The 18878-nt window shown below is 43.9% G+C and overlaps 2 protein-coding genes across 2 annotated transcripts; one reads left to right on the top strand and one right to left on the bottom strand.

The window, feature by feature from the left end:
- Positions 1-3618, bottom strand: SF3B6 (splicing factor 3b subunit 6). The gene is made up of 4 exons (XM_081189283.1): positions 3443-3618; positions 2157-2275; positions 1471-1609; positions 1-112 (listed from the first exon to the last, which is right to left on the bottom strand). The coding sequence occupies exons 1-4, from the start codon at positions 3470-3472 to the stop codon at positions 23-25; spliced, it is 378 nt and encodes a 125-aa protein (XP_081045409.1). The 5' UTR covers positions 3473-3618; the 3' UTR covers positions 1-22.
- Positions 3619-10417: 6799 nt separating this feature from the next.
- On the top strand, positions 10418-16756 carry LOC308584448 (glutathione S-transferase-like). The gene is made up of 7 exons (XM_081189250.1): positions 10418-10670; positions 12204-12310; positions 13406-13457; positions 13969-14101; positions 15302-15443; positions 15896-16027; positions 16455-16756. The coding sequence occupies exons 2-7, from the start codon at positions 12224-12226 to the stop codon at positions 16572-16574; spliced, it is 666 nt and encodes a 221-aa protein (XP_081045376.1). The 5' UTR covers positions 10418-10670; positions 12204-12223; the 3' UTR covers positions 16575-16756.
- The last annotated feature ends 2122 nt before the right edge of the window (positions 16757-18878 follow it).

Consider the following 18878-nt stretch of genomic DNA (forward strand, 5'->3'; position numbering starts at 1 on the left):
TTCCTCATAGAGGTTATAATTTTTATTTTGGTGGGTCTGTATTTATTCCGTATTTCTCCTTCAGAAGTTTGAGCTGTTCTTCCTTCTTCTTTGTATCCATTTTTTGGAATGCCTGTAAAAAAACAAAAATATTATTAACAAAAGAACACTCTTTAGTCAAAACAGCTTCATCCCATCTATTTAATTCAAAGCAATCTCACTTTTTTATTTAAATGGTTATCTTATCAATTTAAATGATAAACTGGCAACTTGCCTTGCTACCAAGAAAAGCAGACACTTTATAATAACTATGTTCCAAAACACATTTATTTAATTCCTCAGGAAAGGTATTTGGGAAAGAACAGCTTGACCCTAAATAATACTGCATAAGCAGCCTCATGTTGTGCCCATGCTGCTCTAAGATTTTCACAAATCAGGAGGTGGAACAGAGGAGAAATTGCTGGGTGCCCCCAGGCACACCTGTTAACAGGCTTTTATAAGGCATCTCCTCTCATCATCTGTGGAAAGATTCACCTCCAAGTAACCAAGCAAAGAAGCTTTGTGAACTGGATGAAAGAAATGTGATCCCTTTCTTTGTTTTAAGACATCAATGTGGAACAAGCAACTAAACTAACCCCCATTCCGCCCCCCCCCCCTTTTGCTGGCATTTTAACTTCTGCGGAAAAAACCCACATTTGTCCCATAGACAAGACAGATGCAGGGCTTCTAAGAGACATATCAAGATCTGCACAGATTCAGTCAATCAATCAATGCACAGATTAAAATCCTGACATCTTTGTACCTGTTCTGAGCCTCAAGAGAGACTTGAACATAAATGCCAGTTATGTTAGTAGCCAAAGCAGCTCAAAACCAAGATGCTAGACTGAGGAGTCAAACCATTCAAATCATTTGCTCATTTTCTTTCTGTGGTACACAGAAATCCAGGCCTTTCCCACAAAGTTATTTCAGAGTCTGCAACAGTGAGTTAAAGCATTGAAACAACAAGCCTCCATCCTGCCTGCTGGTTCCTCGTCCATACAGTGGGCTGGACAAACCTAACACGTATGGAAATCCTGTGAGATTGTGCATTTCCCCGTCCACTCTGAATACTCTGGCTGGGGCATTCAGTCAATACCTTGCTCTGAATACGCAGCCTGTATTGAACTTGTTCTGTTCCGAGTTTGATAAACACTTTTCAAGAATGATTCAGGTTTTTTGATTTACACAAAATACAGATTCACTTCAATTTTCAGCTGAAGTAGTTTAGAGGATATTTGCTTTAGAGAACCTTAAGGGACACACAATCTGATTAGAAATAAACAGGACTGGAAGAGTCCTGTTTCCTTCATACAAGCCCCTGCTATTGAGGGTAAATAAAGAGGAAACACCCCAATTCACTTATACTGAATTATTCCAGCACTGTTTTCACAATGATCTTATAAAAAAGTTAATCTCATGTTCAAATGTTTTAAGAAAAGCTCTTGTACTTGCCCTGTTTGCATTATAGTACAAGACAACAAGGTATCTGTTGCACACGTTGAATCCTGACAGATGGTCACAAGCATTCTTGGCATCAAAGATATCTTCATAGACAACGTAGGCTGTACCTCTAGTCTCAGGAGTATTTCCTCTGTAACAAAAAACAAAACAAAAAATTAATGTTAGCAAAAGTTAAGAAAAAAATCATGTTAATATTTACACCTCTTTGTTGTAGTCACTGTTACATTCTGACCCTAGGAAAGGCAGTGACATCAATCCTACGCTGTCTCACTTGGAGGTGAACCCAATGAAACTGTGCATTAGATTGGGCTGCGTAAAGTAACAATTTTCTCACAACAAATTGCTCCCTTTTGGGTCTATTAATTATCCTACCTGTAAAAAAACAAAACAAAAAAACCCAACCCAAACACACACACAACCAAAACTCTCTACATAATTCTAATATTTTCACTCATGGAATATCCCCCATATTATCTATGTCTCTATGTACATTGCCTATATTGGTTTGTTCCCCAAACAGAATTCAAATCAAGTGGGCTGATATATTTAGACCTCCAACTGCTTTATTTTACATTGAAAGCTGCAATAATGATCTGTCAGTCAACTAGAAAGCTACTTGACATAAGTAAGAAAATTCTAATTTCTATGCTTTGTTTGGCAACGTACAACAGACTTACACTCTGATTTGTCGAATCGGTCCATATTTTCCAAAAATGTCATACATTTCTTCTGCTGTGATCTTATACGGTAAGTTTCTGATATATAAAATTCGATTCACTTCAGGGGGCAGACGGATCTAGAGTCGGTAAAAATTACAAACCAGAAACAAATTAGCAACATGATTTCTTTGTATGGTATGTAGATGTGTAATCAGAGAATAATTTTAACTTTGGCACTGCAGAGCGTTGGACTAGATGACCCTCAGGGGTCCTTCCAACTCTATGCAATTCTATGACTCTGCCTTGTTGTGAGTGCTATTCAGGTCATCCCCAGCCAGCTTTGCTAACAGAAAAAGCATGACTCCTGGTCTCTACATTAGAGAAAGGTTGGAGGGTGTGTGGTTATGCGACTCCTGAGCCAAGGAAAAGAGCAACTATACAACCTTTAGAAGACATTCCAAGGCAGCCCTGTATGGGGAAGTTTTTAGATGTTTTATTTCAATCAATCAATTAACATTTACTGGCATAGAGCACAGGACCATAGGAGTCGACAAATGAAAATTGGCATCTGTTCACAAGAGATGCTTCGGGAGAAAAACCATAAAGGCCTAGTGGAGGGTTTAATCTTTTATTGTGTTTTTATATATGTTGGAAGCCACCCAGAGTGGCTGGGGCAAACTTGTCAGGTGGGTGAGGAATAACAATAATGGCAGCCCCACAATATATGGGGGTGCCCTTCAGAGCCCGACGGCTAATACTAATGGTAGCCCCACAACATATGGGGGTGCCTCCCCAGAGTCCAAAGTAGGCTAATAATAATAATGCTCACCACAACATATAGGGGTGTCCCCTGAGCCCGAAGACTAATTAATAATAATAATAATGGCAGCCCACCACAACATATAGGGGTGCCCCCTGAACCCGAAGACTAATTAATAATAATGGCAGCCCCACAACATATGGGGTTCCCCGCAAAGCCCGAAGAAGGTCAATAATAATAATAATAATAATAATAATAATAATAATAATAATAATAATAATGGCAGCCGCACAACATATGGGAGTGCACCCCCCAGCCCGAAGGAGGCTACCCCAGCGGACCCACTTCACGCCCTTTCCCACGTGACGCGCCCTCCTGAATGTCCCGAAGGTGGAGGAGGAAGAGGCGCAGAACCAGACTCGGAAGGCGGCGAGAGAGAGAGAGGCAGAAAGGAGAAGCGGAGTCGGAAGCGAGGAAAGGGCAGCCGACGTGCAAAACGGCCCCGCCACGCACAGGAGAAAGGGAAAGGCGGGTCCCAGCTTACATTGGCGCGTTTCGCCGCTTGCATCGCCATGGCGGCGGCCTTGTGTGGGAAGCTGCTGCCGCTGCTGAGGGAAACAGGAGCGTCGTCGGGGCCGCGACTGACCAAGCGAGAGGGCCGCGAAGCCTCAGTACAGCCACAACCCCGTCCTGCGCCTGCGCCGAAAGAAGGCGCGCGGGGAACATCCGCTTCGCTTCGCCTCTCTCCCGGATATGACGTCTGACTTCCGACGCTCCGCCATAAGAGTGGCTGGGGATGGGGTGGATAATCTGGAGCGGATCCAGTTGCTGCTGATTCTCCCCCCCCTCCCCTTCTTCTTCTTCTTTTGAAAAAGCTGCTTAAGTCCAAAGCTCAGCAGCCGAAGGAGGCAATTTACTGCAGGAGAAAAAGTTAACCTATAAAGGGGAGGGAGGAAGTCCATGGGAACTTACGTAATTCTTGTTTTGTTTCGTTTTTGATGTAAAAATTGAGGTTTCGTCGATATCTGATAATTGTCTCTGATTATATTACCTGGGCAGCCTGGCCATTCTTTTGTGTTTCAGTGTAAAAAAAAAAAAAGTGATACACAAAAAGAAGAAGGAGAAGGGAGAGGGAGAAAAACAACAACACAGATGCATATAAAAGCGAAAATATACACAAAAGGTAGCAATACAGTGGTACCTCAGGTTAAGTAGTTAATTCGTTCCGGAGGTCCGTACTTAACCTGAAACTGTTCTTAGCCTGAAACACCACTTTAGCTAATGGGGCCTCCCGCTGCTGCCGCACTGCCAGAGCACGGTTTCTGTTCTCATCCTGAAGCAAAGTTCTTAACCCGAGGTACTATTTCTGGGTTAGCGGAGTCTGTAACCTGAAGCCTAGGTACCACTGTATATGATGTTTCCTGCTTGGCAGGGGGTTGGACTCGATGGCCCTTGTGGTCTCTTCCAACTCTATGATTCTATGATTCTATATTCCCATACATTCTTATATAAATTGGTATAGTGTTATTGTCCTAGTGCAGGCATAGGCAAACTTGGCCCGCCAGATGTTTTGAGACTACAATTCCCATCATACCTGACCACTGGTCCTGTTAGCTAGGGGTGATGGGAGTTGTAGTCCCAAAACATCTGGAGGGCCGAGTTTGCCTATGCCTGCCCTAGTGCTTATGTAAATGCTAATAGCCTACTAAATTTTGCATAAACTCATTCCAAATACTATTGTATTTATCCATACAGAGTCTGCGCCTGTAAGCAGTCTGTTCATAAATTGCCATTGATGTCATATCGTCAGTCCATTGATTGAAGGGTATAGCATATCTTTATTTTTCCAATTCCTCAGTATCAATCTTTTGGTCACCGTTAAGGCATATCCATTGTCCTGTTGATAATTTCCATACTGTAGGTATATAGTTCAATAAAATATTCTCCGCTAAAAGATTTAACTTTTTCTGCACAGTCATATAGTTATACACTCCAGCACTTTCTCCCAAAGCTTGTTAAGTAAAGCGCACTGTGCAAACATGTCTTTCAGAGAAACATATTTCAGAAAGCCTGGAATGATATGATTTAGCCACAAGAGGGTAGCCACACAGTGTATTGTTCATTAAATGCTTTATAATAATAATAATAATAATAATTTATTATTTGTACCCCGCCCATCTGGCTGGGTTTCCCCAGCCACTCTGAGCGGCTTCCACAGAAACCAAAAAACACTAAAATATCATACATTAAAAGCTTCCCTGAATAGGGCCGCCTTAAGATGTTTTCTGAATGTCAGGTAGTTGTCCATCACCTTGACATCCGATGGGAGGGCATTCCACAGGGCGGGCGCCACCACCGAAAAGGCCCTCTGCCTGGTTCCCTGTAGCTTCGCTTCTCGCAATGAGGGAACCGCCAGAAGGCCCTCGGCGCTGGACCTCAGTGTCCGGGCAGAACGATGGGGGTGGAGACGCTCCTTCAGGTATACTGGGCCGAAGCCGTTTAGGGCTTTAAAGGTCAACACCAACACTTTGAATTGTGCTCGGAAACGTACTGGGAGCCAATGTAGGTCTTTCAAGACTGGTGTTATGTGGTCTCGGCGGCCGCCCCCAGTCACCAGTCTAGCTGCCGCATTCTGGATTAGTTGTAGTTTCCGAGTCACCTTCAAAGGTAGCCCCACGTAGAGCGCATTGCAGTAGTCCAAGCGGGAGATAACTAGAGCATGCACCACTCTGGCCAGACAGTCAGCGGGCAGGTAGGGTCTCAGCCTGCGTACCAGGTGGAGTTGGTAGACAGCTGCCTTGGATACAGAATTGACCTGCGCCTCCATGGACAGCTGTGAGTCCAAAATGACTCCCAGGCTACGCACCTGGTCCTTCAGGGGCACAGTTACCCCATTCAGGACCAGGGAGTTCTCCACACCAGCCCGCCCCCTGTCCCCCAAAAACAGTACTTCTGTCTTGTCAGGATTCAACTTCAATCCATTAGCCGCCATCCATCCTCCAACCGCCTCCAGGCACTCACACAGGACCTTCACCGCCTTCACTGGTTCTGATTTGAAAGAAAGGTAGAGCTGGGTATCATCTGCATATTGATGGACACCCAGTCCAAACCCCCTGATGATCTCTCCCAGCGGCCGCATGTAGATGTTAAAAAGCATGGGGGAGAGGACGGAACCCTGAGGCACCCCACAAGTGAGGGCCCAAGGGTCTGAACACTCATCCCCCACCACCACTTTCTGAACACGGCCCAGGAGAAAGGAGCGAAACCACTGTATAACAGTGCCCCCAGCTCCCAACCCCTCTAGACGGTCCAGAAGGATGTTATGGTCGATTGTATCAAAGGCCGCTGAGAGATCCAGCAGAACTAGGAAACAACTCTCACCTTTGTCCCTAGCTCGCCGGAGATCATCAACCAGTGCGACCAAGGCAGTTTCAGTCCCATGATGAGGCCTGAACCCTGATTGGAAGGGATCCAAATGGTCCGCATCCTCCAGGCGTGCCTGGAGTTGTTCAGCAACCACACGCTCAATCACCTTGCCCAAGAATGGAAGATTTGAAACTGGGCGATAGTTGGCCATACTGGCCGGGTCTAAAGATGGTTTTTTAAGAAGCGGTTTAATGACCGCCTCTTTCAGCGGATCTGGGAATGTTCCCTCACAGAGGGAAGCATTCACCACCCCGCAGAGCCCATCGCCCAGCCCTTCCCGGCTAGCTTTTATAAGCCAGGATGGGCAAGGATCAAGGAGACAGGTGGTTGGTTTCACTCGTCCAAGCAGCCTGTCCACATCCTCGGGGGTAACGGATTGAAATTGATTCCATGCAACTTGACCAGACAGGGCTCTAGCACTCTCCCGCCCCAGCCCTGCTCCCACGGTGGTGTCTAGCTCCTTCCGAATATGAGTGATTTTATCTGCAAAAAACTTTGCAAAATCGTTGCAGGAGATCTTGGGGTCTTTACAAGGCCCCGATGGTAAAGGTGGTTCCGTTAAATTGCGGACCACCTGAAAGAGTCTCCTGCTACTATTTTCTGCAGATGCAATAGAGGCGGCGAAGAAAGTCTTCTTTGCCGTCGCTATCGCCACTTGGTAGGCTCGACGTTGAGCTCTAACCTGTGTCCGGTCAGATTCGGAGTGAGTTTTCTGCCACCGACGCTCTAGCCGTCTCAGCGATTGTTTCATCGCCCTCAGCTCCGAAGAAAACCACGGGGCTGTCCGGGCTCCATGCAATCGGAGAGGGCGCTTCGGAGCCAGACAGTCGATAGCCCTGGTTAACTCCGCATTCCAGCGGGCCACCAGGGAATCAGCTGAAAGGCCATCAACACGGGATAAAGCACCCCCTACCACTCTCTGGAAACCATTTGGATCCATTAAGTGGCGGGGGCGGACCATCCGAATTGGTCCCACCTCCCTGCAGAGGGGAAGGGTCGCGGAGAAGTCCAGTTGCACCAGGAAGTGATCTGACCATGGCACTTCTTTGGTTTCATTTTTACTTAGTGTCAGATCACCCACGTCGCTAGAGGTGAATACCAGGTCTAAGGCATGTCCATGACTATGAGTTGGGCCCAACTTATTCAGGGACAGCCCCATGGAGGCCATGCTTTCCACGAAGTCCCGAGCGGCCCCTTGTAAGGTCGTGTCGGCGTGGATGTTAAAATCCCCTAGGACAACCAAACTAGGTGTCTCCAGGAGAACATCCGCCACGACCTGAAGCAGCTCGGACAGGGAATCCTTGGTGCAGCGGGGAGGTCGGTACACCAAAAGGAATCCTGTACTGCCCCTATTGCCCAACTTCCAGAACATGCACTCAGAAAACTGGGTCTTCCCAGTAGGACGCCTGGTGCAGACTAATGAGTATTATTTGGGAGTATTATTCCGCCAGGTGGCGCTGGTCCAAGCCTGCGTGGGAAATTTTGGATTTCCGTCTAAAGTCAGCAGCAAGACTTACAATAGCAATAATGATAGACTGATAACTCCATTGCTTGAAGTTGAGATAGTCTGGTTCCTTAGATGCACAGGAAGCAGAAGATGCCACAGATGTTTTACCCTGCCTGCCTCTCAGCCTTACATGTCTGAAACACAAAAGCAGCAGAAATAACCTACAATGAGCCTCTGTTGCCCAGTATGAGCCAGGGGTCTACATACCCTCAACACTGACTTATATTTCTTCACATGTAGCTTGAGGACCATGGGACAATATGTCCACAGATCTCCTTCCCATAGGTGATTGAATGTGAAAATTATTGTTACTGTGTTCATTAGTCAGAATCTTTATTTGTTTGCAGCAATGGGATTACTATTACAATCAAATCAGCCTTTTATCCAATTTCATTTTATGAATCTGAAATAAATAGGGAAGGGAGCAAATTGAGACCCCTCTCCACACATTACTAATAACCCCGTGTAGTATTTATGGGTTTTTAAAAAAACTTTTTATTAACACATACTGCATTACTTCATTAATTTAGACTCATGGGCTTAATTTTTTCTGTACGGTTTTTGCATGCTTGAAAAACAAGGTACTGCTTATTAATGAACAGATAGATTGCTTTTCAAAATTCCTCCATAAATGAGCATTTAAAAACTTTGTGATTTTAAACTTTTATCCTGTGATAAAAGAACTGCTTGGAATGACATAAATCTTCAACACATGTCTAGAAATAATAATAATAATTATTACTAAACATTTAGAAAAATCTAAAATTTTCAAAGCACTGCACATATATTGATAGTAAAAATGGCCCTTGCTCCCAAGCTTGCAATGATACACATGATACAAAAGGGAAAAGGAATGGGGAGGGAAGAGGAAAGCAAACATTTGAAGCCAATGGATGGGGCCAGGCCCAGTGGTGGAGGAATCCTCTCCAGCACCCGGGGCGGTGCAGCCCGTGCAGACTGCGCATGTGCGGCATCTCACGCGTGTGCACTCCTTATGGAATGCCGCACATGCAGAGTCCATATGGGCTGCCGTTCTACAGCTGGGGGGAGGCAGGGGCCATCTTGTCACCCCTCCCAGAGTGGCACCCGGGGCGGACCGCCCCCTCCACCCCCCTTCCTACACCCCTGGCCAGGCTGGTCTTCTTCTCCAATATGTGAGCTGCATTTTTGTGTAAGTCCATCTATGTTGGTACCTTTTTCTTAGAAGTGCTTCTTGCTTTTCAATCTAGGACTTCAAGGCAAGGGTAAGCAACATCTCCACAATTAAGAAATTCTTTGAGCCAGGCAGCCAGAGGAAATTTGAATTAGACGACAAGGCTCTTCAAGAGATCAGGAAGATTTTTAACATCTGAGAACATCTGCTATGAAGATCACTACAAATACTGGCATGATTTTAACAAATCTGTGTGACTTCTCTCTTACCAGTTGGAGGATTAACAGTGTAGTCCTATTCATGTCTATTCAGCATTAGTTCCATTTGAATTCAGTGTAGCTTACTTCTGGGTAATTGTAGGTATAGGATTGGAGCCTAAATCTGTAAAATAGTATTTCCTCTTGGTTCCATAATCTCAAATGCTTTTGATTGCAAACTCTTGAAAAATGTAGTAGATGAGAACTCTTTGTGAAGATTCTGAGGCCTCCTTTAGATATTAGTCTAATGCAACCTTCCCAAACCTCGTATGAAACCTTCCAGGGGTTTTGGACTACAGCTCCCATCAGCCACAGCCAGCACAACCAGCAGTCAAAGAATGAAATTGCTAAAGCCAGCAAACATTTGATATTGTGCAAGGATTTTTTTCAGCCAGAACTCACTGGAACTGAGTTCCACCACCTCTCTGGTGCATTCTAGAGTTCAAATGCTACTGAGTAGAGGATCACCATAATGGCACCGTGTAAATCCACAAAAGGAGATGATGATAATACTGTGTGATGGTACAATAAAGTGAAATAAAGCATTCTACAGGGTTTGTACTTCAGTGCCATGTTTTACTTGAGTAGTCAATAACATGTCTGTTCTGTCATGACTAGTTCCTGTTGTGCTTTGCGTAGATGTGACGGGATCTGTGTGGTCCTGCTGGATTAGAGGCAAGGAAAATAAATCCCATTAACGTACTCCCTGCCAGAAAATGACCTGTTTTCATAGCCTTCTACAGCAATTAGTCTGACCAGCCATAGCAGCAATTCTTTACCAGTCCACCATGCTATCCTCAAGGAATGTTCTTCTCAGTTTTACGATTTGTCACAAATTTGTCAAAGCCAGACAACAAATATGTGGTTTTCACTTGATCATCCGGATCAGGTATCTTACATAACAAATCAATAATAATTTCTGGATTGCCTGTAGAAATCCAGTTTTGCATACCATTAATTGTAGCGATCTAGTCGCCCCAACCCCCGCCAAAAGGTGGGTAGGACCAACAGGGAAGCCGTGTGTATTTGACCTTTTCCTGTATTTTGTGGCTAGCAGCTGCAACCAGAGACTGCAGTGGCCTTCTGCCCAGTTATACAAAGGTTTCAGTTGAATATACAGTACTAAGACCAGGAATGTTTGCCCTCAGTGCAGCTGTACAGATATACAATAAACCGAGTTGCATCATGTTACGCAAGCGTGAGACAACCTTTCGCATTGTGAATTAACTTTGAGTGACTGATTTGTTGTAGGTGAAAAGTCTCACGAAAGGCAGAGTAAGTGTTTTTCTATTTGCAATAGGGAGTTCCTGCTACAGATAAGCTGTTCTCTCAGAAGGTGGAGCTTCTGAGCTTTTATAACCCTGAGCCACATAAGTTCGGGGCTCACTCTGCTTGAGAAGAACTTCCACTTGTTCAGGACTTGCAGCAGGTTAGTATTCTAAGGTAGATGATTGCTTTGGAGAGTCATTGCTCAAGAGCAACACCCTTGACAGAGGAGTAGTGCAGGGACAATTTCCAAAGACCTCACCTCTGCCCAAAGGTTTTCTTCTTCTTACCCGCAGAGTACTAAAGGTTTGTGGGTTGGGGAGGGGGGATACTGTAATCCTCAGACCTGTAATCCTCAGAACAGAGATGTTTCCCTTTGGACAGACCAAAGGCAGGAGCTGGGCAGTGGGCAGAGTTCTAAAAATAATATGGGGTTGGTCTTTGTTGCACCTCAGAGGAAAAAGAAATGTTGGGTAAGAATGGGAGAGAAAGTAGATTCATTTAAAAAATAGTAACTCACCAAATTTCATTTCCCAAAAACATAGCTATCCCTTGAAATTTGACTGCAGTTCTCCAGCCAAACAATGTGTAAAAACACATATGGTGAGGTAAAATGTGCATATATTATTGAAAGGAATGTAGAAAATGGGTGTGGTTATCCAGGGTTGAGGAGGGTGCTTAGGGTTTAATCCTTAGCCTTTTCTTCTTCCTAGGATATCCCACAAGACAATGGAGGTTTAGGGTCAGAGGCTACCTCCTCCTAGATGGGTTACCTTCCCAGATTGATGAGCCCTATCTGCCCCTCCCTTCCCTCTACAGCATGTGCAGAAACCGCCTTCTTGACCCTTGGACCCACCGTTGGTCTCATCCCTCAACCTGCCAGAGCCTGTCCTTGCGTAGAGGGGAGGTGCCTAACTCACATGGGTTTGAGACCCACCAGCTATCCTTACCTGGTTTAGCCAGCCAGTCAAAGAGGTGGTGCTTCAGATGTGATTCATCACTACAAACTCCCATCATCCCTGGCGGTTGGCCATGCTGGAAAGCTATGTGCCCAGACTTGCCTAAGGAGATGAGAGGCAGCTGATGGCAATGGCAATGGTGCAAGTACGAGGGGGAAGTTACAATTTTGTGGCTCTGGGAACATGGACCATGGCTGTCCAAGAGGGGGTGATAGTCATAGATTATGGGTAGGCAAACTAAGGCCCGGGGCCAGGATCCGGCCCAATTGCCTTCTAAATCCGGCACATGGATGGTCCGGGAATCAACATGTTTTTACACGAGTAGAATGTGTCCTTTTATTTAAAATGCATCTCTGGGTTATTTGTGGGGCATAGGAATTCATTCATATTTTTTTTTCAAAATATAGTCCGGCCCCCCACAAGGTCTGAGGGATAGTGGACCGGCCCCCTGCCGAAAAAGTTTGCTGACCCCTGTCATAAATTGTTGTGGTTTTTTAAACTCTTGCTTCCTATTTTATCTGTGCAATAATATGCTACATCTGCTTGTGCTCCATGATTATGAAAAAGAGTTTGTTAAAAAAAATAAACCAGAAGGCTTTATTTGGTATGAAATCTTTTCTTGCTGTAAGCAATCACGAGAGCACAATTTTGAACAGTTGTCCTGCTCTGCAGTGGTTTCCTTATCAAACATGACCTCGCAATCTCTCTCTCTGTCTCTCTGTCTCTCATCATAACAGGAAAGCAAACACTTAGGAACATGGCTGGGAAACCTAAGCTTTACTACTTCAATGGAAGAGGCCGAATGGAAAGCATAAGGTGGCTGTTGGCTGCAGCAGGAGTCGAGGTTCGTTTCTCTGAGAAAGCACCTTTCCCCCACCCCCAAGAAAGAATCAAGGGAACTGTTGTTTTTCCAGCATTCTTATATTTCAGGCAGTTTCCAAATTTGGACCCAGCATTATCATTTGTGAGTGAGGTGCCTGCTTCAGGCGGGGGATTTTATCTATCCTGGAAGGGGCAGCTAATTGATGAGTTATCGTCATTCATTATTATTGTACTTTTGCTGCTAAGTAGGGGGGGAGGAGACATGATTGTGTGGACAGGTGGAAGCTCTGGAGACAACTGACAATTCTAATAATAATAATAATAATAATAATAATAATAATAATAATAATAATTTATTATTTATACCCCGCCCATCTGGCTGGGTTTCCCCAGCCACTCTGGGCGGCTTCCAAAAGAATATTAAAATTCTATGATACATCAAACATTAAAAGCTTCCCTAAACAGGGCTGCCTTCAGATGTCTTCTAAAAGTCTGGTAGTTGTTGTTCTCTTTGACATCTGGTGGGAGGGCGTTCCACAGGGAGGGCGCCACTACCGAGAAGGCCCTCTGCCTGGTTCCCTGTAACTTGGCTTCTCGCAGTGAGGGAACTGCCAGAAGGCCCTCGGTGCTGGACCTCAGTGTAAGATCCTCCCCCTACTGTGTGGGCAGGGTGGTCCCTCCCCCTAACTGGCCTGATCACCTTGGCAACGCCTCCCCAGGCAGGATTGGGCAACTGGCTGAGGTAGGCAGAGACCTCCAGGTATCCCACTTGGGGAAAGCCAAGCCAAGCCTGTGCTAATGGTGCCACATAGGGTCCAGGGGGCTTCACATGACCACGCAAAGAGCACCCCCATTTAATGTGGGGAGCGGTCATTGTGGGATTTACTGCTTCAAGTGCTAAAATGATATGACTAGCCTGTAGTACTTGATTTGTGCATGGGAAACATTTGTTGTTCTGTCCCAGACAGAGAAGATTATTGGGTGGGCTGGCCCGGAATTCGGCTGTGAAAGGGGAGTTTTCATCAAATTTTGAAAACTTGAAAGGCCCTGTGTCATTTTTGGAGCCTGAAATTATTTCATGAGACCCTTGAAATATTCTGCCTCTTTTACTTTTTAGTTTGAAGAACAATTAATTGAGACAAAAGAATATCTAGAAAAATTAAAGCATGGTGAGTATGTTATCTGAGTATCAGTGGGACTGTCTTCTAGTACAGTAAAGCCGTATAGTCTTAATAGCAGGGGTTTTCAAAGTGGACTTGTTTCTCCAGTTCTGCATTGTGCACACTTTCAGGCAGGAATATGTGTCAATACACAGCTGTGATCTAGTTATATTGCATTTTTCTCTCTTCTTTGAAAGAAAAGAGTTTTCCAGATACCCACAACACATACCACTCAACTCTGCATTGTGCAGAATGGTTTGCTTGTTTTTTAGCTGGAGAACAGAAGTAGCTTAAATAACATACAAAACTAGTTTCCAATGTGTGATTGCTGTACTAATTTAGCACATGTTCTGCAAAAGGATTTTGAGGGAAAAGCAGAGGCAAACATGATTATCGCAAAGGCTCAATGTAAAAGTAAAGTCTCAAAATCAAAGCATGGCTTGGGAGATGCTCCTGAAAATTTACTTTCCATAGTAATTACCTGGGAGGATGGACTGATTTTTCATCTTCCTTTCACAAGGTGGAGACCTGCTCTTTCAGCAAGTGCCCATGGTGGAAATGGATGGGATGAAGATGGTGCAGACCCGAGCTATTCTCAACTACATTGCCGCCAAATATAATCTCTCTGGGAAGGACGTGAAGCAGAGAGCATGGTACTGTAACATTCCTTTAAATTTGGTTACTAAATGCATACTTTGGTTGGCTGTACATGATATAAGATCATCTCTGTTCTGTCATATGATCTACTGACGAGTTATGAGTCAGCATGTTTCATCTTGGGCAAGAAAGGGTCCAATATGAGGTAATTTGACCTCTCAGTCCCAGCAAAGTTCATGTGGACTGGTTCATTTGAAATCAATGAATTTTCATGTAACCCCAATAGGAGATTGGGAGGAAATTGTCCCTTCCCAATGTTTTTTTTTTTTTGGGGGGGGTTCTTGCAAATGTATAAAATTGATTTTTGATATAAGGCTTTCTTTATAAAAGGTCTAACTGGTGAAGATCACTATACTGGCAAGCACATTATAGGGGCTTTTGTTGCATAGAGAGAGGCTTTTTCCAGGGAAAATGCCCTTTCTCCAACATACAGGATCATTGTACTTGTTTTTCTGCTGGGTCATCACACATTTTTGCCTGTGACACTACCGCCCAATTCCCCCACAAGGTTTTGGCTCTGCATTATCATAATTAGTATTGTGGTTCGAGGACCCGACCCCCGCAATGTGAAATAAATACACAAGGACATGTCATATAAGGTTAATGGGCAAGAAAAGGCCACAACTTTATTGATTACAGCAGTGAAAAGGTATTGGCTTAGGCATTGGATGTCTAAAACAAGGGGGTTTATTCACCAGTAGGTGGAGCCTGTTGATGCTAATCCAACTATAGGCTCCCCCCTGATGTCACCGGGGGTCGTGCCATGGCCTCCCGCCAAGCAGGCATCGGACAGAACACACGACCGCCAGATCCCTTTAACGGAATACCCAAAAATTGAAGGCATAGGCGATGGCCACACCCAGACCTTCGACACACCACAACACATTCCAATGACTCGCGACGAGAGGACGGAGAAGAATGAGGCCGAGGAGAGGCTGGCGCCGCCGCAAAAGGCTGCTGAACACGCCCCCTCGAAGGCACCTGGTTGGATGCCTGCCGAGGGGGCGTGGGCGCCAGCCAGGTGAGAGGAGGAGGCAGGGGGCTAATGCCCCCTGCTAGGGGCGGTGCTCGGGCTCCCGCCCACAACCACTCCCCTCTCTTCCAGGGAGGAGAGTCTCTATTGCTGCTGCTACCACTACTGTTTTTCTTATTATTACCTGAGTATGAGAGAAGGAAACACTTTCTCTTTCAAATAGGATTGATATGTATTGCGAAGGTGCTATGGATCTGAATGAATTGATAATGATGCTTCCCTTCAAGCCAGCTGAAAGCAAGGAGAAGGAGTTTGCAAACATTATTGAAAAAGCCACCACCAGATACTTTCCAGTCTTTGAAAAGGTATGGGGCGAAGGAAACTTACAAACCTTTTAACACAACAAAGCCACCTATGCTCAGCTGGAGTTGGCAGCTGGTAATGTTGATAGGACTGCTTGGCTCATCAGAAATCATTTCCTTATTCCTTGTATTTTCCAAGCTTCTGAGCTAAAAGTAAAAAAAGTAAAACATGAATCACACACAGTGTTCATTTACCATGTGAACTCTGATCTCAGAATCTGCCCTGCCTTATTGAAACATGATAAGCAGTGGTTTGGGAAGAGGGAATGTAATAATCAAGCTTCTCTTTCTTAGCCAGCAGTTTGTTAGAAGACATGAATCAGAACTGATACAAATACTCTCGATCTCCTGATACAATATAATCTGGGCGCGTGATATTCAAAAGTGGTTCAGATATAGATTCTCCATTTTGTGTATGTACCTGAAGTACTCTTCGAACATTTCCTGCTCTATAGGTCCTCAAAGATCATGGACAAAATTACCTGGTAGGAAATCAGCTCAGCAGAGCAGATATTCAATTGCTTGAAACCATTTTAATGGCAGAAGAGCTGAAGGCTGATATTCTCTCCAAATTCCCTCTTTTAAAGGTAAGCATGCTTACTGAAGCATAAGCAAAGTTCTAGTATGGCACTTTTATTCTTTGCATATCTAAAACACCATTGTCTCTGGATTTCTATTGCACAAAGTCTAAATCACACAGGAGGCCCACATTCATGGATAAGCCTTCTGTGAATTAAATTTAGACACAAACAGGTAACCTACCTACGATTATAGACCTGCAATGGAGCTTGAATATTGACCTCCCTCTCCAAAGGTGCATGCCTGAAATAACTGGGTTTAGTGTACGTATAAAGTTTGAGTACATATAAAGTTTATCACTTGTAGTTTCATTATTGACTATGAAGTCATAGTAACTGTAAGCGGCAAATGATTATTTGGGGATACCACCATTTCTCCTTTTCTCTATTAAAATATTCTGCTCTCTCTCTCTCTCTCTCTCTCTCTCTCTCTCAGGCCTTTAAAGAGAGAATAAGCAACATCCCGACAGTGAAGAAATTTCTGCAGCCTGGTAGTCCAAGAAAACCACCAATAGATGAAAAGGCTATTGAAAAGGCAATGAAAATTTTCGCCTGAGGATCACAGATGATGCACTATTGTATTCACAGGCAATGGGCAAAAACTGAAATGGGACCACAATGGCACAGTGTAAATCCACAAAGCTACAGTAGGAACCAAAATAATTAACAGAACAATAGGAAGTAGTGATAATACTGTGCTGCACTACACCAAAATGAAATAAAGCATTCTACAACTTTTGTATTCTGGTTGTTTTAGTTCTGGTACGACGTCATTTACATTAATCTTAAACAGCAGGGGAGCTCATAAGCAGCCTTGTCATACTTTTTGTTGTTGTTGGAAATGGAGCTGACAACTGACAGTTTACACCTACTCTCACTCTCACACACATTTCAAAGTATAATATCCTAATAAGTGTAAATAACTGACACTCTATGTTTTAGTTCCAAAGTTGTAACCACAACTTTTTATGATTTATCCTACCAAACACTGCTGCAAGATCTACAAAGGTTGTATATAGGTCTTAGGCCCTTTACCATATTTCTTAATATATAAACATTGGTTTATATATTTAGCTAAGTGTGCATTTATGCTTATTTATTCTATGATTGAGTCCTTAAAATTCTTATAACAACCCCCCATTTGGGGCAATTATTTAACTAAAATTGTTGCCCCACTAAACAACCTGATGTCCACTCTTCCCAAATGTTGGAACGGGATGTGTTTATGTAACCCTGAGGAGACTTGCATGTCAGGTCTCTTAAGGCTATTCACAAGTGTAGCAGTTGGACGTAGGATTCTTTATCATATAAAATAACACCATCTTGTTTTGTTCTATTCGTAAAATACTGGTGGCATTCTAACACTTTGAGAGAAGCCTTCTCTCCCTTTTCGCTTTTAAAATGAGGGTCTATGCTTTACATTCAGCAGGAAGGTCCATTTAAAATGAAATATGATCAAGGTAATCATAGACCACACCAAATAATTGTGGGGTGGGGGAATGAAAGCAGAATTTCTTCCATGAAGAAAACACAGACAATGGGTTAGTATATAGTATAAACAATATAAAGTTTACCTGGCGCCTTCATTATACACCTTTAGGCGCCAGGCAAAAACGTTCTTTTTTAACCATTAAGGCATGGAAAATCCACTTCCGTTGTCCCGCTGATAATTTCCATACTGCAGGTATATAGTTCAATAAAATATTCTCCGCTGAAAGATTTAACTTTTTCTGCACAGTCATATAGTTACACAGTCCAGCACTTTCTCCCAAAGCTTGTTAAGTAAAGAGCACTGTGCAAACATGTGTTTCCGAGAGACATATTTCAGAAAGCCTGAAATGATATGATTTAGCCACAAGAGGGTAGCCGCACAGTGTATTGTCGATTAAATGCTTTGGAAGTAATATTCCGCCAGGTGGCGCTGGCCCAAGCCTGCGCGGGAAATTTTGGATTTCCGCCTAAAGTCAGCAACGCAGACTTACAATAGCAATAATGATAGACTGATAACTCCATTGGTTGAAGATGAGATGGTCTGGTTCCTTAGATGCCAGGATCTTAGCTTGCATAGCTCAGTCGGTAGAGCATAAGACTCTCGGGTTCGTGGGTTTGAGCCCCACGTCGGGTGAAAAGCAGGTTCGCCTAGATGACCCTCGTGGTCCCTTCTATGTCTCACACACCCTGACAAAGTTAGCTGCTGCCTGCCCATAGGGAACAATGTGTAAAGTTCCAAATTTTACAAAGTGAAACAGTATAAAGTTCGCCTGGCGCCTTCATTATACACCTTTAGGCGCCAGGCAAAAGCGTTCTTTTTAAACTAGGTCTTTGTTTGATTTGATTGACATTCTATGCCCCTTTAAAATCTGGTTCCTTTTGGGGGGGGGAGGTGTTATTGGGTTGTTGTTTTATTTTGATTATATATCTAGTGGTTTTATATTTTGATTTTGTTCTGTGAACCGCCCTGAGACCTCCGGGTATAGGGTGGTATACAAATTTAATCAATCAGTCAATCAATCAATACCCAGCCTTGTCACTGAAAGATCTCCAAGTTCTCCAAGTGACATACAGAATACTGTATATAAAAATTTACAACACTGCTGCTCTGCCAAATGACTTGCTTCAATTATCCAAAAGAAGTGACTTCAAAATATAAAAGTAAAGTATTATCAGAAATTTAGAAAATATAACAAAAACAGGGCTTCCCCCACCCCTGGGGGAACTCAACCGGCACCTTTAGTGTAACAACTTCATTCCCTAGAAGAAAAAAAGCACCGACCAAAAAACTAATATGTATAAAACTTGTCTTTGCGCGTGGACGCCAAGCGAAGAAGTCTAGCGAGGACATTCCCATGCGGCGACCCGC

Source organism: Podarcis bocagei (genome assembly GCF_964188305.1).
Source record: "Podarcis bocagei genome assembly, chromosome: 3".
In the NCBI taxonomy this organism is placed as follows: domain Eukaryota; kingdom Metazoa; phylum Chordata; class Lepidosauria; order Squamata; family Lacertidae; genus Podarcis; species Podarcis bocagei.